Here is a 24,554-nt window from a genome sequence, read left to right as displayed (position 1 = left end):
CTGAGGGGCCCGGAACTGGACACAGGACTCAAGGTGTGGCCGAACCAGTGTAGCATACAGGGGGAGAATAACCTCCCTGCTCCTGCTGGCCACACTGTTCCTGATGCAGGCCAGGATGCCATTAGCCCTCTTGGCTGCCTGGGCACACTGCAGGCTCATGTTCAGACTACCGTCAACCAGCACCCCCAGGTCCCTCTCTGCCTGGCTGCTCTCAGCCACTCTGACCCCAGCCTGTAGCACTGCATGGGGTTGTTGTGGCCAATGTGCAGAACCCGGCACTTGGATGTGTTCAATCTCCTGCTGTTGGACTCTGCCCATCTGTCCAGCCTGTTGAGGTCTCTCTGCAGAGCCTCTCTACCCTCCAGCAGATCAACTCCTGCTCCCAGCTTGCTGTCATCTGCAAATTTACTGCTGATGGACTCAGTGCCCTCATCCAGATCATCAATAAAGATGTTAAAGAGCATGGGCCTGATCCCTGGGTGACACCACTGGTGCCTGGCCGCCAGCTGGATGTGGCACCATTCACCACCACTCTCTGGGCTCAGCCTCCAGCCAGTTCCTAACCCAATGCAGTGTGCTCCCTGCATCTTTTGAAAAGGACTTCATGTTCTGTACATACTATTGCAAACCATAACAGATATTTTCATGTCTTCTGAAGGAAAAGCTACTATAGTTAATGAAGTAGGGCAGGTAGACTCCCAGGTAGCAATGCAGTTTTTAAATGACTTATCTAGACCACACAAGAGGCTTACACAGAACCTGGTATAAAATTATTTTTGAATCCCAGATCAGTATTTCAATTGCATGATCATCATCTTCACTTGTTAAGTATTGGGCTTTAGAGCACTGTCTTGCAAATGCTCCTATGGAAACTTCACAGGAAAATAATCTGCCAAGACTGTATGAATAAGTGGTCATTAAAAAAAAAATATTTGATGAACAGGAGAAATCTGTAAAATAATAGAGGGGGAAAGATACCCTTTTTTGTAGATCCTTTCATAGAATAGCTTGAATTGGAAGGGTCCTTAAAGATCACATCTATTCCCAGTTCCCCAGCATGGGCAGGGACACCTTCCTCTAGGTCAGGACCTTCCAAGCCCAGTTCAACCTAGGCTCAGTCACTTCCAGGGAGGAAACATCCACAGCTTCTCTGGGCAACTTGTTCCAGTGCCTCACAGTAAAGAATTTCTTCCTCATATCCAGTCTAAATCTACCCTGTCTCAGTTTAAAACAGTTATCCTATCAATAGACTCCCTGATAGAGCCCCATCTTTCCTATAACCCCTTTTAAATCCAAGAAGAAGGCTATAAAGTCTTCCTAGAGGTGCCCTCTCTCTAGGCTCACCAGCTTCACTCTTTCAGTTGTGTTGATTTTTGTACCAGATAAATTCTGTAACTGTGTGCTTAGGGAGCTGTGCAAAGATACCAAAGAGAATCGAAATGGAGTTGAAAACCAGAGGCATTTCTTTTAAGGGGAGCACTGAAGTTTCTACAATTCCAGTGTCTTTTCAGGACTCCCTCTGCCCTTGCAGGCTGGTGCCAGTGTGTAACAAATGATTTCTGCTCTTTGTAGTTTGGACTACTCATTTAGAACAGGCTTTGCTGCTGAGCCAAGCCCAGGGCTCTTGCCAGCAGAGATGGCAGTCATTTTGAAAACTAATTGTGAAGATAAGTATGTTTTAAAATGTCTGCTCATTTTCTGTCTATCAAAATAGATCTCCTTTCACTCAACATTGTGCTTGAGATTGGAATCATTTTTCAGGGATAGAGATTTCTCTTTCTTATTTTCTTATGGTTCCTGACCATGCTTTTGGAGTCATTGATTTCTTTGTTTAGCAGCTGTGCATTGTGTTCCAAGTTAATCTTTGTGTCTGACAGGGTCTCTGTACTGTACTGATATCTGAACGTAGTTCTGCTTCCAAAGGCAACAGATTTCCTGTTGTCTTCAGAGATGCTTTTGCTGAGGTGTAACTTTGGAAGGCAGGTTTGCTAATTATTTCGAGAATCAAATACTGAGCAGCAGAGCTCTGAGCCATGTTAGGGACTTGTTCACATGACTGCTAATAGTGAGGGACCCTTCCCACAGCATATGTCTGCTTTTCATGATGAATGTGCTATATGCATATGTTCAGTGATTCAGGTAAAAGAGCCTTTGGTTGGAAGTTGTCTCCAGAAGCTCTGGCAGCTGATGTGCTTGCCTGTACCAGCTTGTATAGGGTTACACAGTTTCCCCAGCTGAAGTTTTAACGGGATCCAGTAGGGTTAGAAATGAGGAGCTGGATATTCATCTATTTCCCAAGCACACAAAAAGGGTGGCTCCTCTCCAGAGCAGCCTCAGCTAAGGTTGGTGTGATAATCTTTTGGTTCTGTTAGCTAGTAATGGTTGCAGTGCATAATAAGGTGGTGAAGTGCCATTATGAGCAGAGGAGGGCAGTGCACTGCATTTGAGCTTCTGAAAGTTTCTTCCTCATTATCTCTATAGTTGGGTTTTCAGATTATACTGTGAAAGTTGCCTGACAGCTAGCAAAAAAAGAACCTAACAACATTGGGCTGAGAGGGACTTGTTTTCAGTGTCAATGGACAGCTCTATAACATTCAGCCTTCCATTGCCACTGGAGAATTAATGAAATGCAGAGTCTTCCATCCGGATGTCTTAGGTGAATTGGACTCCCACTGAAATCAGTGGTATGTAAGCATGGAATATATATGGACCTTTCTGTTCAGCTCTGTTAGCTGTTACATCTTTGTCTTGATGTTTTGACTCATACAAGCTCAGTATCGGGACCTTTGTGATGCTGTCCTTGTGTCAAACAATGTCCTGATGATAGATTAGGAAGGACTGAGCTGCCCTGTGCTGCATCATGTATGCCACGGATTAGAAACTGGGTCTCTAATGTATTCTTCAAAAGCTGTTGATGTGAAGCAGTGAAGAAACAAGTGGCAGTACTTAGCCACAATCACTTTGAAGCCAGGAGCTGAGACAAAAAAGGTGCTCTTGCATGGTCTTAATGCTATACTGCTCAAGAAATGCTATACTGCTCAAGAACTCTTCTGAGCTCTGTGTCATACCAGGGAGCCAAATTTTTTGCTCAGTTGACACTTGAGGGCATGTTCTGTGCTCAGAACTGTAAATTTCCAGGCTGATTTTTTTTATATGTTATACTCTAGCAGAGCAAAGAAATAGTTTTTCAGGAGCAGAGTGGCTAGCAGTTTACTTCTAGCTGTGCTTAGCTGGCACATGGCCTTAGAGTAAAACAGTGCAGTTGTGACCTATTTGGCAAGACCATCCAAATCCCTCTGCTGCACTTGCTTTTCATAAGGTGTCTTATTTTCTTTGGGTAATAGAAAAGCTAGTGAAGTAATCAAGGGGCTCAAGGTCCATCTGGTGGAATAATGGGCTTCAGCACTGGGGAGCAAATATTTTCCTTAGACAATTTCTCCTTCCTCTAGTTTGGATTTACATCTCCCTCTCTTTAACTAGCTCTGACTAAGCAACTTGAATCTCAGTGGGGACATGTTTGTGCTAGTCTGCCTCTCTAAAATCCCAGGACTGAGCTAGATGCTTTCTTTTTTGCATAGTGACAAAAATGTTAATAATGACATTAAGAGAGTCTAGGGTGTGTTTTTGTTGTTGTTTGTTTGGATTTTTGTTTGTTCCTTGTTGGGTTTTGTTTTCTTTTGGTGGTGGTTGTGTTTTTTTAATAATAAATTCTGCTTTGGTTTCTCCTTTCTCCTGTCTATTGTAGCAATGAAAAGAAGCATTACCACATGCTTCTGTTGCTTCTGCATCACCTAGGTAGTGTAGGTCAGCGTCAGGTTCCTTTATCATTATGTTCTCTTTACTGTGATTCCTCTGTACCCCTTGTTATGCAGGGTACAATGAGCAAGAGTCCTGATGTTTTGGGAATGCTGGAATGAAACCCATCTAGATTCTCTTACAAATAGTGCAAATGATCAGATTTTCTGCATTGCTGCCCAGAAGTCTTCCTACTGAATTCAAATGTTGTTATATTTAGGCTTATTTTGGCAGATCCTCATGTACTTCTAGATCTTGCTATAGCTGTGACTGCAGAAACAGCTACTTCCATGCAAGTGTGCAGTAATGGGGCAAATAGTGTTGAGTTCCAACATATGCTGTAAGATCTTGACCGCTGCTTAGCTGGTTGGTTGCCAATTAATGATTTGGCTATGCGTATCTCTGTTTGGTATGGGTCTCATTAAAGAAAGCCAGTCTTCCACTAACAGAAACACTAATGTTTCTATGTTAGTTGTGGTTATAGCAGGGTAAGTGAAGTAAATACCAACTTGTGTACATCCCTCTGGAGATTGCGGAGGTCCTCAGGGACTCCTGTTGTACCATCCATCTCTTAGCAGCCCTAGAGAACTGCATACTTGCTGTTCACAATGTTTCATGTCTTTAATAGCTTGGCTCGCAAGACAAGATGAACAAGGTATTGGCCAGGTCTAACAATGCATTTAAAAGCATATGCTTAAGTCTTCCCATATACGCATTATAAGCTTGAAATGGTGTAAGTCTCTTTCTAGTTGGTAGATCCATCATCTGTTTGGTTTCTATTGTGTGCTCAAAGTGCTTTGTTTCTTCAGGAGTCATGGTGCTGCAGCATTAGGAACCAAAGTTCTAAGCAAGTCCTTAGACTAGAACACCTTGGATATAATGAAATGGACAATTTTCTCAATGGTAAATATTTTCAGTGAGGGAAAATAAGCTTTTTTTAAAAGATAAAATCAGGTTAAAGAGAGAAAAAGACTTTTCAACTGTTTAACCTCTTCATTAGCTAGTGAAAGGAAAATGTTGTTTTACTTGACGAGACCTTTTTTGCTCTCATTTATCCATTTTTTTCTGCTCTTGCTTGTGGATAGCAGAGCCTTTTCAATACTGTGTTCCATCTTAGTGTGCCACGCATACATAGGCTGTGGATGTAGTCTGCCTAGACTTCAGCAGGGCCTTTGACACCATCCTCCACAGCAAACTCCTGGCCAAGCTGTCAGCCCCTGGCTTGGACAGCAGCACTCTGAGCTGGGTTAGGAACTGGCTGGAGGCTGAGCCCAGAGAGTGGTGATGAATGGTGCCACATCCAGCTGGAGACCAGTAACAAGTGGTGTCCCCCAGGGATCAGTGCTGGGCCCCATTGTGAGGGGTTGAGGCAGACCCCCTCCCCACCACTGACAAAAAAAACAACTCAGACAAAGGGATTGCAAACGTGATGGAAAGTTTAAATGGAAAGCAGTGAATGTTTACAGAGAGCCAGAAGCGCAGTGACAAAAGAAATCCCAAAGCAGACCCAGAAACATCCCATGCCCACCTGAGGGTACACTCAAGACCCCCAGGGCTCCTTCTTCTCCCCCCTCCTTCCCCCCTGCCAACACTACACTGCTAGGCTAGTCTCAGCTGGCCAGGTCAGAGACTGCCCATCCCCCAGCGTTGGGCCTAGACAGACCCAAGGCTGGGAGACATCTCCCCCAAGTTACTGGGTGGTGGCAAGGGAAGAAAGAGGAAGTGCCAGACCCCACGCTGGATCTTGTAGTGACACAGGCAATTATGGTATGAAATACCTGATTTCCTGTGTCCACCCACTGGGCTGGACTTTTGGGCACAGGAAGTACCCCTCATACGAACACAGCAGAGGGCACCCAGCCCAAACTGCTACACCCATCTTGTTCAATATCTTTATTGATGGTCTGGATGAGGGCATTGAGTCCATCATCAGTACATTTGCAGATAACACCAAGCTGGGGGCAGGAGTTGATCTGTTAGAGGGTAGGAGAGCTCTGCAGAGGGACCCTAACAGGCTGGACAGATGGGCAGAGTCCAACATGATGGCATTCAACAAATCTAAGTGCTGGGTTCTGCACATTGACCACAACAACCCCATGCAGTGCTACAGGCTGGGGTCAGAGTGGCTGGAGAGAAGCCAGGCAGAAAGGGACCTGGGGGTACTGGTTGACAGTATGCCAAACATGAGCCAGCAATGTGCCCAGGGGACCAAGAAGGCCAATGACATCCTGGCCTGTATCAGGAATAGTGTGGCCAGCAGGAGCAGGGAAGTCATTCTGCCCTGTGCTCAGCACTGGTTAGGCCACACCTTGAGTCCTGTGTCCAGTTCTGGGGCCCTCAGTTTAAGAAGGACATTGAGACTCTTGAAGGTGTCTGGAGGAGGGCAAAGAGGCTGGGGAGAGGTCGGGAGCACAGCCCTGTGAGGAGAAGCTGAGGGAGCTTGGGTTGTTTAGCCTGGAGAAGAGGAGACTCAGGGGAGACCTTCTTACTCTCTACAACTACTTGAAGGGAGGTAGTAGCCAGGAGGGTATTGGTCTCTTTTCCCAGGCAGCCAGCACCAGAACAAGAGGACACAGTCTCAAGCTGTTCCAGGGGAGGTTTAGGCTGGAGGTGAGGAGAAAGTTCTTCACAGAGAGAGTTGTTGGCCACTGGAATGTGCTGCCCAGGGAGGTGGTGGAGTCACCATCCCTGGAGGTGTTCAAGAAGGGCTTGAATGTGGCACTTGTAGCCATGGTTTAGTAGTCATGAGGTCTGTGGTGACAGGTTGGACTTGATGATCTTTGAGGTCTCTTCCAACCTTATTGATTCTGTGATTCTATGAAATTGGACATCTTCGTGACTGTTTATTGCATTTCAGGGTTGAGTTGTATTATTGTAAAACATTATTTTTCTCATATATTTCTGCTTAGCTATATCATTTTATTAGCATCAAGTCAGAAGTGTAGATGGTCTCAAACAATAACATAGAGACAAAAACAATGCATTATAAGTAGGATCATTTCTGTGTTGGTAATAAAGAATACAAAAAAGGCATCCTATTGCTGGTGCGATGTTAAAGTAGGAGCTGTGAAACTCTGTCTCTTAATGGTTAATTGCACATTTTTAAGCATCATAGTTCACAAATGGGTGCTAATCTATGAAATTCAGCCAAATTGTAGAATGTGGTAAGGACAAATAGAGCTCTGTTAGGGAAAAAGCATGGAGTTAGTGTTTTCAACAGCTTTTTTTTCTTCTTTTCTGTTTTTCTCTTGCCACTGTAGATGTGAGAAATTGTTTCATTTGGTCTTCAGGGTGGCAGAGTTTGGCTGCTTGCACAGATCTTGCATTATGTCTCAGCCTAGTCCCAGGCCTAGGTTGCTGTCTTCAGGATTAGTAAGTTGTCACATATGGGTATAACAAGGAGTTCACTGGATGCAGCATACCTTGAATTTTGACCCTGGTAACATCTTCATGATTCAGCATTACCTGCTGCTCAGTGTTTCCCTTGCTGATTAACAGCTCCCTGTTAGTTTAACCTCTAGGTCTGTCTGTTCAGTAGAGCTCTGGAGAAGTGTTTCAAGAAGCAATTGTAAGGGTCTTCTGGAAAATGTGGCTGCGATCTTCTACAAACACCTGAGTCTCTGTAGGATGTTAACAGTAAAGTGGTTTCTGTGCATAGTCATCCATGTGAGTTTTCAAACTGGGAAGTTTAACACTGGCCTTAAGAAGATGGCAAGGAAGGCAGCAGGTACAATAAATAAACCACACGAGTGTTGTTTCCAGGATTGGTCACCTTTCCACAGTCACTATACATTTATGCAGTTGCTCTTTATTGATGATTTTGCTCTTTCCCTTTAATTCTAATAATCTTAGAAAATACTGTATGCAATTGTGTATAATCTGTATATTCATCCCTCCTTATCAGTCATCTAGTCTTCACCAGTACTTAAGGTCATGTGTTTTCAACCTAATACTGTTCTTCCTTTAGGTTCCAGGACCAAGGAAGGAGTTGTTCATGGTGTCACTACAGGTAAGACGATTGTCTCTTAATTTCAACTGTTCCCTACATTTGATTAACCAACCATTTAGCTGTTAAAAATTGTGTGTGTTTTTTTGGGGAGCACTCCTCTTTACGAATGATATAAAAATTGTATCAACATTTAACAATGTTAATTCTGCCACAATGCCTCCACTGTTTTACAATCAAGCATGTAATTTTACTATAGTTGCTTTTGTGTGAGAAGGGTTTTTTTAAAAAGACATTCTGAATCAAAGTCAATCTGTACTAGGGTGAACCAGGAGACTAATGAAACCAGGTTCCTAAAGACAAGCAAGTAGCTTGTATTTGTAAAACCTGCTGAAGCAAGGGGCTCTGTTTTTCTGGTGTGGGTTGGTTTGTTTTTCCCAAAGGTGAAATTTTCTGTACTGGAAAGTTATAAACTAGTTGGCATAAAGAAGTGAAATCTTTCTTACTTCTTTATTTTGTGCTATGAGATCTTTGACCTCATGGCTTAAAACCTGACTTGGGTGCCCAGGTTAGTCTCTTGATCTAGGGAGGCAGAAAAGTGGGATCTGAAGAAGAGGAATGGTAGTGTATGATGACTGTGGAGGGCGAAGTTGGGAGGAACTTGGGACATGTCAGGAGGACTTTGCTCGTTTAGGAGCTCACAGTCAGACAGGACTGATTCTAGTGGAAGAGGCAGGAATTCTTGTAATAAATGAAGGAGGGAAAATAACAGAAAAAGTTTTCTTGATACAGTAGGGACTGTAAGAGCTAGATAGAAAGGAATAACCACAGGGAGTGTTTGAGTTAAGGTGAACAGTGTCATCAGTGTGTTCATGAAGTCTAACAGCCCATCCACAGTGAAGCTGGGCTGCAAAATGGAATTTCACCTCTGCAGTTGGTAAGTCAGCCCTACCATACAGCTGTGGTTGCTGTCTGCAGCTTGTGTGATGATTCCCAAGCTACCATTAGGCTTCTCTATAACTACAGTGTAGTGTAACTATTGTGTGAAGATGACAGGGTGAGGAGCAGTAGTGGTGCTCCCACCACTGCTGTTCTTGCCCTGCCATGACTTCAGTGAGAGAGGGTGACTGATACCAGCTGTAGCCATGCTGACTGATGGCTTGTGAGCAGGTGTGTGGCAGCGGACTGGGCTTGTCCTCTTCTTCTCCCAGCTGAGCCAATGCAGCCCCACAAGCAATGTTCCTGTTGGAATACGTGGTGCAGCCACCTGAGCTTCAGGCTATGGGGGAGTGTGGGAGTACTGCCTGAGAAGGAGGGTGAAGGCCCCTGCAGGGGTGTGACATGGGGGGATGAGCTGCTCTGCCTGGGGGCCGAGCTGCAGGAGGAGGTGCATCTTGGAGTCTAAAATGCATGGAGCTGTGCTCTGCCATCTCAGGTGCAAGCTGGCCAGCTCACTGTGGTTGCTACAGAAGTAGGGCCAAGATGAGTAATATTTCAGGAGGAAGGCAGCATTGAGGGGGCTATGGAGGATAGGAAGCAAGTTATTGTATGGAGCTGTAAGAGGAACCCTCTCAGATACCTTTACAGAATAGGTACAAGGCTCTGGGTATGGTAGACAATATACATGATAAGGTAGGAGGAACCTGTGTAAGAACCCAAGGCAACTACTCAGAGCAAGACTGGCATTAAGACCAGCGCTGAGAAGAAACAATGGCAAGTTATGGTGAACAGAGCACAGGCACCTGTTTGTAGACCAGACCCTCTTTTCAGTGAAGTTTGCTGCCTCTCTAAGCCCCAGGTAGGGATGTCACTAGATGACTGTTGCAGCCACTGTCCTGCTGGGACTTTGTGCCAAGTGAGTGATTCTCTAGCCAGCGAGTCAGACACTGTGAGGAACAAACCAACAATGTGCCTGAGGAAAGCTACTGCAGAAAGCAGCCTCCTGACATGTTGGCACCTTTGATTGGAGCATGTTTTAGTTTATACGCATTGCTGGATCCTAATGGTTAGTGGGTCAATGTGAGAGATAAAGAAAGTATATAAAAATCAGGTGCTTTGGGCAATAGATTTTTGATTAGGGAATTTGGCTAGGGCTTTGGTTTAGGGATGCTGCCAGGGGTATTCTTGGGACTTCTACACTCTGTTGCTGCTGCTTCTGTTAAGGGCTGCTGGGATTTGTTCAGTAAGTGGAACTCTGAAATTCTGTAATGCTGGGGATTCTACAATGCTGTAATAAAGGACTCCTGAGAGGACTTCAGAGATTCTCTGCCCTCTGCATTTCCGGAATTCCCTTGCTAGAGCAGTAATGGGGTCCATACAGTCATCACCCAATGGGACCTCATTATCAGGGGCTACTATGGCTACACCACCCCCCTGAAACAGGGGTGTGATAGGTAACTAGGAAGCTTAGTACAACCTTCAAACCTGATCTTTCATATAGGTACTAATGATGTTGTGACCAGAAGTGCAAGGTTGATAAAAAGAGATTTCAGGGCCTTGGGAAGACTGCTTAAGGGTTCAAGAGCACAGGTACTGTTTTTCTTCCAGAATCTCTCCTCATTACTGGAAGGAACAGACATGCCCAAGGCATCAATACTTGGCTCCAGGACTAATGCTCCTGCCAGAATTTTGTGGTTTACAATCATGGAAGAGTCTTGAAGCACAAATTATGTTAAGGCCTGATGAAATCCACCTGTCTCAATGAGGAAAATGTGCTTTTGCTTGCAAGCTGGAATAACTGGTGGAGAGGCCTTTAAACTGGTATATCTGTGAACACAGAGAATTCCACTCAAACTTAATACCTGAATACCAACTGAACTCTTAGTAGTTTTTCATCCCAGCCTGAGGTATGTTTCCATCAATGCATGGTGCAGTTTCACAGCTGTGCTCTGCTGTCTCAGGTGCAAACAGCCCAGCTCACTCTAGTTGCTACAGAAGTAGGGCCAAGATCAATAATGTTGCAGGAGGAAAGCCACACCTGTGCTCTTACTTGCTGATCCCAGCCTGAGGTCCATTTCCATCAGCACACTGTGCCGTTTCAGATGAGATGTGCTTGCTGTGTGCACCGGCACTGCCACTGCAGTATGGACATGCCTCATCACTCCCAGGGGTCCTAGAAGATTCTTGTACTGTCCTACTGGAGCTGTTTGGGTGGGATGATAGAAAGGGAATAGGAAAGAAATAAATTTCAGACTTGAAGTAAACTGATTGGAATTTGTGACAGTTGTGAGGGTTCTCAAATGCTGCTTAGGGCTGTCTTGTGTCTCAGCACCAGCCACACTTTCAAATTTTGAAGTTAATGCTGGGCATGTGTATTCCTGTTAGCATTTCTAAACTGAAAAAAAAAAAAAAACACCAGTAAATTTGCATTTTAAATTGACTTTCAAGAATCATTTTAGGTCTGAACTGCAACCAGTAACCAATAATTTGTCAATTAAGAGTATTTTTAGTAACAAAACTAAACAGAACATCTATGAAAGTCCTTTAGCCTCAGACTGAACATGCATGCTGTTGTTAGGTTTGAAATTGCAGCTTATTAGACCTCAATCAAGAGAACTTATCAGAGGGGTTATTACTATAACCAGTAGAGGATTGTAGTGGAATGAGACTTGAGGCACATGTATCTAATACCATCACAGATGTGGGAACAGCAACTGACAGCACTAGCAAGGAAGTTAATAGAGGTGGTGCTCACCAAGCAGGGCAATAGCAGAATGAAAGTCAAGGGCATTTTGCACGTCTGGATTTCTCCTACTGGTAGGAGTGCTTTTGCAAACCTGTGCTATGTGTGTAGTTCACCTGATTTATCTTCAAGGCAGTGTATGAAAGGTCTTTCATGGTATGTCTGGTGTCAGCTTACTTGTGTTACATCTGTGTGCTGGATTTGGATGCAGTACAGTTAATGTTCTTCATAGTAGCTGGTGTGGAGGTGTGTTTTGCGTTTGTGCTAGAGCTGATAATACTGAGATGTTTGAGTTAACTGCTGAGCAGTGCTTACACAGTGCCAAGGTCTTTCCTACTTCTCACCCAGCCTCACCAGGGAGTTGGCTGGGAGTGCACAAAAAGTTAGGAGGGGACACAGCTGACCCAAACTGACCATAGGGATATTCCATAATGTGTGACATCATGTTCAGCAATAGCGTGGGGGAAGGGGTGAAGGTTGGCTGGGGGCTACTGCTCAGAGACTGGTGGTAAACAGTAGTTATCACTTGCATCAGTTGTCTTAGGGTTTATTTCACTCTCTCTCTTATTTTCCTTTTCATTACAACAATGAGAATTACTACTGGCTTAGAAATTGGGGGGGGGGGGGGGCTGACAATGGCATTGGGAACTAGATGTTTTATATGGCAACATCCAGAATACACCCAACTTCACTCCATTTCTTCATTGGTTTTGAGGTGCATTTTGTAAAAATCTTGATCTAGTGGAACTAATTGTGATTACAGGCAATGAATGCAGTGCAACCATCCTTCAGCATTTGGTCAGAAGAGCAGCTGATAGGTGATCCTTTGTCAGCATCAAGCCCGCAGTGTTTGTTGCTTTTCAGCATTCTCCTAGTCTATCTCTGTTGGAAAAGGGAGTTTTCAAAGCAGTCTGTCACTTCTATGGAAAAAAAAATGAACAGAGGAAAATTCGTACAAGAAGGACACTGCTTTATACATTATCTAATAGGTTAGGTTTTCTTCCCTTCTTTCCTAAAGAAGGAAAGAGACAGAGGAAAAGTAAAAAGCTGTATCAAAACTTACCCAAAATACCTCTTGTGTGTCTGTGTGTTTGGGTTTTGTTTCTTGAGTAAATATCATTTTAAACTATATATTTGCACGTTGCTGTTTTTTCTTTACATATCTCTGTTTGAGATCTCTTCTTGTCATTCTAAATGATGTGAAAGTGTTAACGAGTTTCCATCTGATAGTGTTGCTCAGTTTGGAAAGACTCCATGCGCAATCAGGTCTTACCATTCTTTGGAAGATAGCATGTGTTGCCAGGACACTCACCTTAAGACACATGTGTGCAGGATTGGTTCTCCTGTATGTGTTTTATGTGCAGAATCTAGAGCTTTTTGTAGCCTGTAGCTGGTAATAATCAAATGGGACCTCTAAAAAGTTGTCTTTCTGCATTTCCTAGCATCGTGTCCAACCTTGCCTGAGGGCAATATTTGCTTTTCAGCAAACCCCACTTTTGTTGGGGTTTTTGGTTGATTTTTTTTTTGGGGGGAGTGTTGTTTTTTGGTTAGGGTTTTGGTTTTTTTGCTTTGTTTTCATTAGTTTTTGGGTTCTGTTTGTTTTTTGGTTGGTTTGGTGGGTGCTTTGGTTGGCTTTTGTGTCATTTGTTCAGGTTTGGACAAAAATATGGCAATGGAATTTGTTGTTATTTTGTATTTGATCAGCATGAATAGGTTGGACAATAGGAACAGATTTTTTTTCTGTGTTTAATCTCAGGCAGTGTTCAAGTCCCTTGCTGCCCTGCTCTGCAATGAAAGCTCATGATTTTGATAATCAAATAAATAATGCTTGGTTACTAACTTTTCACTTCAAGTAGGAACAAACATTAAATGATCTGCCTCCATTTTCAATCAGGATATAATTTATTATTTGCTTTTGTTTTATTAAAAATCATGTGTTAGATACATCATTTACCATTCTATCTTTTTTTGCAATTGCTGTTATTTTATTTGTCATAGCAATCTATGCTGTGTGCCCTGTGATGTGGACACCTATCCATAGAAAGTCTTTTTGCATGTGTTTCCCCATCTGAAAAGATGGCCTGTCTACCAAGCAGAATGCGTCCCCTGCTCATAGAAGGTGCAAATAGGTTGATAAATACATTTTATGGATCCAGTGAGATTTGGGCTGCAAAAAGTATAGTATTAGTTAAAGTTACACTATATACTGAATGTTTTTCACAGAATCACAGAAAACATCTGGTTTGAAGAGACCTCAAAGCTCATGCAGTCCAACCTTTGACCCAGCACTGCAGGGTCAACACTAAAGCACGGCCCTAAGCACCAGCTCCACACACTGCTTAAACACCTCCAGGGATGGTGACTCCAGCACTGCCCTGGGCAGACCATTCCCTGTGTACCTTTAAGGCAGGAAGTCATCCCATCTTTTTCCCTAGAGCAGTTGCAGTGTAGTGCAAGCTGCTGTCGGAAAGAGCCCTTGGGGATGAATGAGCAGAAAGAATCCAGTGATGTTCTGAAAGGTGGAATAGCAACTGCTGATCTATGTGTAAGCTAAATGTGTTGTTGTTTCCCTGGGGCTTGGATGTTAGCTGTTAATCCAGCTTGTTTTAGCATCTTTGGCATTCAGTCAGTGGATTAGTACATTATAGATGGACCGATCAGTGGGGCAGAAAGCACAGAGAGTTGGGTAACGGGTTGTGTTTTAAATTGGGTAATGGTAGCTTTGCCTATTAAGTGTATTTTTCAAAAAGAAAGCCAAAACAATCAATGTTTTTTGAGTTAAATGTAAAAAAATCTTATCTTCCATACCCTGTAACATGCAGCAAGCATTTGGGGAACTAACGGGATGTGTGTCCAAATAGTGATATATTGAATGCAATTATTATGTGTTACAGAGTGAGTTGGGCGTAGTGAAGGCCCTGAAGTAAGAAGTTTTCTTCCCTAAAGTATAGCTAGACGTGAATGAAAAATGGGAACTGTCTGTCATGTGAAAGAAGTTGAGCCATAACTTAGGGTGCACATTTTTTACTTCTGCTTACCAGATTGTGCATTTGATGTACATGAAGTGTAATGGCATTTTGGCTTTTCACAGTGTTGGGCTGTGAGGGATTGATAGGCTTTTCTGAAAAACTTACAGCTCCCAGAACCATAATGTGTTTGTTTTGGTTTTTTTTCCCATCTTCTGTTTCTGCTCAGTGGCTGAGAAGACCAAAGAACAAGTATCTAATGTTGGGGGAGCTGTAGTGACAGGAGTGACAGCGGTGGCCCAGAAGACAGTGGAAGGAGCAGGGAATATTGCTGCAGCCACTGGATTGGTGAAGAAGGATCAGTTGGCCAAACAGGTTGGTTTGTTTAGTGTCTTTTCTAAGTGAAGAAATGAATGACAAGTGGTCTCTCTGAACTGAGGGGCAGATGGAGTGTTTTCTTTTGTGTCTGTCAGCAGCATGCATGCAGGATGATTTCTGTTAATGCTGATGAACAAATGAACAGCAAAGAGAATCTCTGCTGTTTATAACTTGTATTTTGAGTGACTTGGAGGATTTGGGAACTGGAGTAGGATTAGGCATGGAACTTCACTACTCTGAAGAGCCTTAGCAGATTTGGATCACAGTTTAAAGTGTGATCTAGTGGTGATTCTGAGCTTGGCAGCCTCTAGTGAGGGCCAGCATCTGTAGGATTGCTGTACTCTTGCATATGAAGATAACTATTTTTCCAAATTACTTGGGATTGAAAAGCACCCTGCTAGAGCTCAAAGGTCAAACAGCAAAACTCAGGTTTAACAGTATGATTTGTGTCCTCTGTGGATGAAGAACAGAGGGATTTGTGCACTAATCCGTTGTCTGGATTGATACTTTACATCTAAAGTCAAGATGTATCTGGAGGATTGCTATCCTTCATTAATACGGTGACACAAACTCAAAAATGCTTCCAAACGATTGTGAATTCTTCAGTTGAAATTTGCTTTAGCTCATCCTATAAAACACTAGAGATATTTATTCCAGCACCAAGATGAACATTAATACCAATACCAAGTGTTACTATGTTTTTGTTGCTGATATGCTGCAGTTACAATCCTCCACTTAGACTAGGCGAAAGGTAGCCTCAGATAGCTCGTGGGAATGATGCTTTCTAAAGCGTGTATATTGTTGTGTGGAGAGAGAAAATAACCCAGAAGAGACAGATGCTTCTTTTTGTGCTGTTTTCTGTATAAACCTTTCTGTGTTAGAAAAAACCTAGGATTATTAAGCATATTGGTATTTGCACAAAAGTACAGGTGTCATGTGGATTTGTCATGGAGAAGTTCTATGTTGTAGCTTATTGACAGATAATGTCCAGAGGAGCTGTTAAAACTGAATCCTTTAAATCTCTTCTTTACATGCTATTGAAGTGTATTGCTGTCTGTTTGACAAATCCTATTGCTGCTTTAGTTCTGAGGAAAAAAGGAGTATTAATGTTGTGGTAGTCATTCACCTTGGTCTTGAAAACATCTGACAAACAGTTTTGTTCTCTTTCAAAGCAGTTTTCCTGAGGGGCTTTTTGGTCCTTTTCTGTTCAGCTATAAGTAAAATCTTGCTTTTGATGTCGCCATGGTCCTTTAAAAGAACTATGTTGGAGATTTACAAAATGGAGTATGGAATGAATTGCCAGTGGATACATGAGCATGGCATGGCCACCACAGTCTGTCCCTCCAGGTTCTGCTGAAACTCCTTTGTGGCTTTACATGAAGGATATCCTCTCTGTTTGTAGCTCTTGAAACTCAAGGATCATCCTTTCTGTAATAGAATAGAATAGAATTAACCAGGCTGGAAAAGACCTTTGAGATCATCGAGGCCAACCTATCACCCAACACCATCTAATCAACTTAGCACCAAGCACCCCATCCAGTCTCTTCCTAAGCACCTCCAGTGATGGTGACTCCACCACCTCCCTGGGCAGCACATTCCAATGGCAAATTACTCTTTCTGGGAAGAACTTTCCCCTTGCCTCCAGCCTAAACCTCCCCTGGCACAGCTTGAGACTGTGTCCTCTTGTTCTGGTGCTGGTTGCCTGGGAGAAGAGACCAACCCCCACCTGGCTACAACCTCCCTTCAGGGAGTTGTAGACAGCAAGAAGGTCTCCCCTGAGCCACCTCTTCTCCAGGCTAAACAACCCCACCTCCCTCAGCCTTTCCTCATAGGGCTTTTGCTGTTGACCATACCTAATATTTTTTTATCTTAGTATTAACAAATCTTTATGGAGTATGAAGCAAACCTCTGCTGATTTTCATTTAATTGTTTTGTGTATTGTGAGGTTTAAATAGTCATGGTGGCTCTAACAGAGTAAAAGCACGTCTGTGAAATGAAAGAACATCCATAATGTATATGCATATTATTCTGCAGCCCTATAAATAGCATAATTATTCTGAACTGGTGCTTTATTCTTTAGATACTGAAACCCTTGGCTGTTTGGCTGTTGATACTGGTATTTTTAGATACAGATTCTCAATCCTCTGTGCAGAATAGCCAACTAGCTGATGAGTATCCATGAGCTCTGCATTTCTGTCTGTACTGGCTTTATAAAGGATGAATACACTTTCAAAAATAGGAAAAGTCAATCATGTAAAGGTATCCTACAACCCACTATTTCTGCATTCCTATGCAGTTCAGAGGCACATGAGATTGATTTTGCTCAGATTTTCCAGGTAAACTGGCAGTTGGGTGGTGACCAGGTGTGGACATTCAGAAAACCTGTGGGACACAGGTCCCTTGTAGGAAGCAGGGTGGGTATTTCTGAAATGAGGGGAGGTGTCAGCCAGGCATACCTAATATTGATCTAGCTCTGTGTATACCATCTCTAGAAGGCTGTGCTTCTTAAGGCTGTGATGTCTCTAGTCTACTCTAAATTGGGAATAAACAGACACAACTGGCAGATTCATTCCTTGAGCTTGAGTGTGGCTAGCAGTGCCTTTGGCAGAGCAATTTTCCTTACAGACATCTGTTTGAGATTGTCCTAGAATGTGTATCCCATGTGCAAACACCTTGCTTAAAGAGGAGGCAAATCATGGGATTTGATAGGGAATTGCAAATAAAGCTTACCCACTAGAAGCAGTTAGAAGCATGAATTGCAGACTGTTTCTCTACCTCCTGAGATGCCTTCCAGCCTGAGTTATATGTGGAATGCTATAAAGTTGACCACTCTGCAGCTGGTGGAGTTTGCTTGTATGCTGTCAATTGCAGGCTCAGGGTGTATGAAGTAAAAATTATTAGCCTGAACTAATGGTTGTTGCTGGGTGGTTCTACTAGTGACCTGCCTGCCGTCTTGTGTGTTGACTGGCATTCTTTGTGCTGTGATGGAAGGTTGGTTTTGACTTTGAGTTGTAGCATTTCCTTACCTAAGGATGCAATATTCACTGAAAGGAAATACTGTGCCACAGTAGTGACCTACTGCATGGAAAATCCTTCAAACTTTTTTTTTTTTTTTTTTTTTTAAATAAGGTTCCATAAATAGGTCTGATGGTGAAATTTGGATTCAGCTGGAAACATGGATTTTGAGACCATATTAATATTTCCAGATTGTCTGGCCATCCTTAGACTCTTGAGTGCTTGGCTCATTAATGGACCACTATTCTCCATCTTTCCAGTCCAGAGGAGAGTTGATTAATCTTGAAAAGCTTAGCTCAGAAACATGAAGGAAAAGCTACTGAGCAGATGTATCCAATTTCCTTCTTCAGGAAGGAAATTAAGGAGGTTTTCCACCTTTCCATTACATTTTATGCTATTAGCCAGCTGATGTCCTGAAAGTATAATAGACCCCAATGAAAAGCAGGACAGTAAGTGCAAGTCACATGAAACTAAACTGTTGGTCTTTTGTTGGAGTAAGCAGGTTTATTAATCTCCTAGATGAATAGAGCATATTACCAGGGAGAAGTCAAGCCTTGAATTAAGCAAAATAAACTTTTAATAAGTTTTTTTTGGCATGGCAAATGCTGAAATAACCACCACCTAATTAAATTTCTGCAGTTGATGGCTTTCTGTAGCTGCTGAAGAGCAAGCAGGTTGTGGGGTTACAGCAAGAACCAGCTGCCCTCCTCTACTTCTTGCCTTTTATGTTTCTAAGGTGACAGTAGAGAATGGACAAGTTTATTAATAAATGTGTATAATCCAGCTCCCTAGCAGACTCCACCACCTCCCCAGGCAGCACATTCCAATGGGCAATCACTCTCTCTGTGTAGAACTTCTTCCTAACATCCAACCTAAACCTCCCCTGGCACAGCCTGAGGCTGTGTCCTCTTGTTCTGGTCCTGCTTTCATGGGAGAAGAGACCAACCTCCCTTCAGGTAGTTGTAGAGAGCAAGAAGGTCTCCCCTGAGTCTCCTCTTCTCCAGGCTAAGCAACCCCAGTTCCCTCAGCCTCTCCTCACAGGGCTGTGTTCCAAACCCCTCACCAACTTTGTTGCCCTTCTCTGGACTCATTCCAGCAAGTCATGCTCCTTCCTAAACTGAGGGGCCCAGAACTGGACACAGGACTCAAGGTGTGGCCTAACCAGTGTAGCATACAGGGGGAGAATAACCTCCCTGCTCCTGCTGGCCACACTGTTCCTGATGCAGGCCAGGATGCCATTGACCCTCTTGGCTGCCTGGGCACACTGCAGGCTCATGTTCAGACTACCATCAACCAGCACCCCCAGGTCCCTCTCTGCCTGGCTGCTCTCAGCCACTCTGACCCCAGCCTGTAGCTCTGCATGGGGTTGTTGTGGCCAATGTGCAGAACCCGGCACTTGGATGTGTTAAATCTCCTGCTGTTGGACTCTGCCCATCTGTCCAGCCTGTTGAGGTCCCTCTGCAGAGCCTCTATACCCTCCAGCAGATCCTCCTCTTCCTGCCCCCAGCTTGGTGTCACCAGCAAATTTACTGATGATCGACTCAATGCCCTCATCCAGATCATCAATAAAGATGTTAAAGAGCACAGGGCCCAGCACTGCTCCCTGGGGCACACCACTAGTGACTGGCTGCCAGCTGGCTGTGGCACCATTCACCACCACTCTCTGGGCTCATCCTCCAGCCAGTTCCTAACCCAGCTCAGAGTGCTGCTGTCCAAGCCATGGGCTGACAGCTTGGCCGGGAGTTTGCTATGGGGGACAGCGTCAAAGGCCTTGCTGAGGTCCAGGTAGACTACATCCACAGCCTGCCCCACATCCACCAGGCAGTCACCTGATCATAGAAGGAGATCAGGTTGGTCAGGCAGGACCTGCCCTTCCTAAATCCATGCTGGCTGGGTCTGATCCCTTGGCCATCCTGTAAGTGCTGTGTGATTGCACTCAGGATGACTTGTTCCATAATCTTGCCTGGCACTAGACTGGGCGAGATAGAGATGAATATGCACATAAAAAGAACAGTACAAAGAAGCAATGATGAAAGATGGATGACTCCATGTATGAGTGCTAGAGTGTGTTTGTTGGAGAAAGAGTGGAAGTGCTGGGTTGGGGTTGTGAGCTGTACTTGGCCTCCCTGGTTAGCAGGGAAGGTGTCTTTCCTGCTGTGGGGCATCTTACCAGTATTTTTTCTCAGATAGCAGTGTTTAAAGAAAGGCATCTTTGCTGTGTCAAACCATTTCCGTGCTGTGAACCCAGCAGAACTTGAGCTGAATCATGAGGGAACACACATTCTGCCCCTGTACTCAGCACTGGTTAGGCCACACCTTGAGTCCTGTGTCCAGTTCTGGGCTCCTCAGGTTAGAAAAGATGTTGAGATGCTGGAAGGCGTCCAGAGAAGGGCAACAAAGCTGGGGAGGGGTCTGGAGCACAGCCCTGTGAGGAGAGGCTGAGGGAGCTGGGGTTGTTCAGCCTGGAGAAGAGGAGGCTCAGGGGAGACCTTCTTGCTCTCTCCAACTCCCTGAAGGGAGGTTGTAGCCAGGTGGGGGTTGGTCTCTTCTCCCAGGCAAGCAGCACCAGAACAAGAGGACAAAGTCACAAGATGTACCAGGGGAAGTTCAGGCTGGATGTTAGGAAGACGTTCTTCATAGAAAGAGAGATTGGCCATTGGGATGTGCTGCCCAGGGAGGTGGTGGAGTCACCATCCCTGGAAGTGTTTAGGAAGAGCCTAGATGAGGTACTTGGTGCCGTGGTTTAGTTGGTTAGATGGTATTGGGTGACAGGTTGGACTTGATCATCTTGAAGGTCTTTTCCAACCTGGTTAATTCTATTCTATATGAGTTTAAAGGTCTTACGAGTTTTCTTGGTTTCCTGATGGCTTTCATGCTGTGAGATAACAATTTAATGCAGACTTATGTCCCAGTCCGCCTGCTGCCTTCACTACATCTGATCATATAATGGGTTCCTGTGGAAGAATTAAGCTGAGGAGCTCTTGGGTAGCACCATATTGCTACACAGAGTAAGTTTTGGTGCTGGGGCCACTCCAGCTCCCTTCCACTTCCTGTGTCCTCCATCTCCATTCACTAGATGAGCTAACCATGGCATGTTTCAGGCTGCTGTGGTTGTCTGCCCCGTGCATGGGTGGCCGTTGTGCTGTGCACATCTCACAAGGGAGCACAGGACTGGATCTGGCTAAGTGTCCCAGTCTTGCCTGTGCATCCACCTGTGGGGTTTTGTGCAATACTCACAGAAATGGTTTTGGTTTTCTCGTTGTCAGTCCACCAGGAAGGTGCTGTTTGCTGAAAGGAGTATGTTTAAGTTCATTTGGGGATGACTCATATTCGTGCCAACTATTCCTTTTCTTGCCCATTGCTGCATAAAAGATTTGGCTGGTTTTAAATGGAAAAGTTTTATGTGACCCCTTGATAATTGGGAAAATCTAAGAGTGACATTTTGGTGCAAATTAATGTACAGGTTTTATAAGCCTGCAAACATTACTGGGTTACAGCATCTTCTGCCATGTTTTGGTCTTCCTTGCCTTTCCTGGCCAAGATGAAGAGTGTAATAAGCCTTAGAAGTTAAGGAGCTTAAACATGATTCATTCAGTGCCCGTCTGGAAGTCATTCTCTTCAGAGGGTTTGTAATGAGAGCTGGTGCCCTTTGCTGGTATTGTAAAAGCCAAACATCGCAGCTGGCAGGGTTTTTGCAGCTAGCAATGCAGATAATGTATGGTGCTGCAGTGACATTGTGGCGAAGCACTGCAATGGCTGCTTGTCTGCCGGTCTCTTTTCAGCAAAGCGCTGCAATGGGATGCTGCATGGCTGTGAGTGGCAAATTGAGGCCTGATTAGATGTGGGGATGAGGGTTTTTGAAACGTCAATGAAAAATTATTCAGGACTGAAGTGTGGGCGAAATACCTTTCTGTGGAGAAATTGATTAATCTGTATTTTCAGGCTATCAATCAATCCAACACCATCTCCTAAAATCAACCCGAAGCAAATAAACCCATCTGTAGGTTAAGAGGGAGGAGGAAGAAAGAAAGAAGGCAGAATAATTTTGTTAGACTGATCTGTATATTAATAGATAGGAAGTTTGTATGAGGACTAGTGAGCACATACTAGTAGCATATGATACACATAATTTTGGTGGCTATTGCAACCACTGATAGGACTTCCTAATGGGTTAATAGATAAGAGCTTGCACGTAGTCTGTGGATGTCTGGGACTTGAAAGCTGCTAGCACATAGCAAAAGAGATGACCTGTCTTTTCTACAGCAAACTGTCATTAAACTGTCTGGCTCTTTTCTGCTGCTTTCAGCTGTGTTAAATCTGTTCCTGGGAGGAAGCTGAGTGGCCTGTGCAAGGATTATTGGTAATTTTTCAATTTTAAAGTACTTATTTCCAAAAAAGTGTTTCAAAAGCTTCCATTTATCCAGAGATTGGAATTTGTGACTAGAGAAAGCTTACTGAATGTCTTAGAAATATATCTGAAACAAGTAGATTGCAAACCTTGTGTGGTTTTCTTTTTTTTTTTTGTTTTGCCAGTGGCATATCTTAATGCAAACTATTACCTGTGAGGAAGCTGGAGGTGTAAGGTGCTAAAATTGTCCTCATAAAAAACACAGTTTTTGCAAGGGTGAAGCAGGCAGAAACCCAGATTGTGAAATGCGTTGGGCATGTTGATTGTCCTCCCGAGTTTTTGATGTCAGCTTTCAGAGCTGTGTGCTTGGGAGCTGTTAGCATGTGCCTGGGTGGTTTGCCAGGTGTGGGTCAGAAAAGTCAAGATGAAGATCAAGGTGAAGAGACACAGCCAATAAAGAATGTCTTTTGCTGTGCATAGTAGGTTAACTACAGACAGAAAGAGGATCAGTCTGTAGCTCTGCTTCCTTCAGAAGCACATAAAACAGGATTTGTGGCTTTGAAGCCACATAATCCTCCCTCCTACCTCCCTCTCCATCCAGTGTGGAAGGGCCATCCCCTAAAGCAGCTGATACCCTGTCAGTATTACTCTAGCCACACATTTCTTCTTTGGCACTGTGGAGCAAGGCAATGGCTCTAGGTATTTTTTTTTTGGCTGATGTTTACGTTGTGAAATGTAATCTTTTCATCGTGTGCTAATACACGTAGAGAAGGTACGTGGATTTTTTTTCCCCCTGCTAATTCCTTATGATGCTTTTAGGGCCCAAAGAGTGCACTCTGCTCTGAGCAGACAGGCACTGCCCCTGAGCGGTGTGAACGATTCAGATTGGGTGTCAGTGTCTGAATGTCACTCATGAGAAATGTGTTCTTATCCATAGAAAGTATTTCTAACAGGGAATGTCTGTTTCACCCACTGACACCTTCCCTTCCTTTTGAACAGTCTATCACATCTAAATAAAATGTATTTTTTACGTCTACAAATGCAATATGTGCTTGGGGAAGGAAATTACAAGGGCAGCTGACCTAGGGTAGAGAACATTTAAGGCTTGGAGCTTCTCTTAATTTTGTGTGAACTTTTAGGAAGAAGGTTGGATGCTGTAAAACTTGTTAGCAGTTCTGATATTGAGAACTGATTATCAGCTTCTAATTTGCTCTAGTTTGAAGTATTTATAATTAGTTAAGAAAATAATTTATAATCAGTTCATATTTTAAAATGTAGAAATGTCTTTTATTTGTAAGCATATATGCAGTCACTGGAACTGTCCAAAATGACACTCTAATAGACTTTATGTCCCTAATGCAGTTTATAGGTGATAATGCATGCATGAAACACTCATGCTTTGCCTAATGAATACACTTACAGCAGTTAAAAATAATAATGTTACACTGTGGCAATTCATTACTCATCACCCGGTATGTGATAGTTGTGTGAGGTGCTTGTTTAACTCTTTTCTGGCTCTGTGTAGTTGTTCTGAACAAAAGCTTCTTTTCAGATTCTTAGTAGCATCGGTTTTAATGTTTGGGTCCCTTCATTTTGTGCATGTGATATTTCGTCTTACAGATTCCTCAAGAGGTAACTGAGAGAGTCTCAAGAGGTAACTGAGAGAGTTGGGATAGACATACTGTATTTAAACCATTTTGCAGAGAAAGATCGGAGGAATTAATTTCCCTCTCTGGAGAAAACGATTCTAGCAGGTCAAGAGAAAATTCTCTGGAGAGGTGATGTAAATATGGATGTGTTTCACATGGATCCTCAGTTGGAATCAAGATTTACCCATTCCTCATCATTTCTACCACAGTCTGAAGTGCATGTGCTGTGTTTGGTGCTGGACCAATGCATTTATCAGCTAAATGCTCTTCCTTCTCCATAGCATGGAGAGATGCTCTGTATGGCCCTGTTCTGGGCATAACAGAAACATAAAGGGCAGGAGGGATTGGTGGGGGCTGCCGGACAGCATTGTCATTGTTTTGATCTGGATTAAATTAGCAAGGCAGGAATTATAAAAATACAGTTATCATTGTTTTCCTGAAAAACCCATTCCAAAATTATGTACATAACTGATTAGATTTATTTACAGGTTCTATTTGGTTGCAAATTCTACCAGGATGCTTCTGGGCAACTTCAGTACAATTTAGAGAATTCAGAAAATGGAAAAGGTTAAACCACAAAATAGCTTCACCCCACTGATAAGATCAGAGGCAAGCCAGGACCTTAGGCAAAGTCAACGAGAGTGCAGGTTGTACTCACGGGGATGGAGCAGGAATTTGGAGATGGTCCCTAGGTCTCTTGTCGGTAGCACGGTCCAGAAGTGCAGGTTTATAATCTGATTTGTGGATAATGTGGCACAATCCAAAGGAGAAGGAC

The 24,554-nt window shown here is 43.6% G+C and overlaps 1 protein-coding gene across 1 annotated transcript in view; it reads left to right on the top strand.

The window, feature by feature from the left end:
• SNCA (synuclein alpha) overlaps window positions 1–24,554 on the top strand; it is a 73,714-nt gene that overhangs the window by 2,885 nt on the left and 46,275 nt on the right. The window contains exons 3-4 of the mRNA XM_068171056.1: window positions 7,763–7,804; window positions 14,619–14,764. Of these exons, the coding sequence (XP_068027157.1) occupies window positions 7,763–7,804; window positions 14,619–14,764 (188 nt within the window). The remainder of the gene's footprint in view (window positions 1–7,762; window positions 7,805–14,618; window positions 14,765–24,554) is intronic.

The sequence above is a fragment of the Melanerpes formicivorus genome, unplaced genomic scaffold, assembly GCF_026170545.1.
Source record: "Melanerpes formicivorus ecotype bairdi unplaced genomic scaffold, bMelFor1.0.p_v2 SCAF_4, whole genome shotgun sequence".
Lineage (NCBI taxonomy): Eukaryota > Metazoa > Chordata > Aves > Piciformes > Picidae > Melanerpes > Melanerpes formicivorus.
Note: the sequence above shows the minus strand (reverse complement) of the source record. Positions and strands in the feature narration are given on the sequence as shown.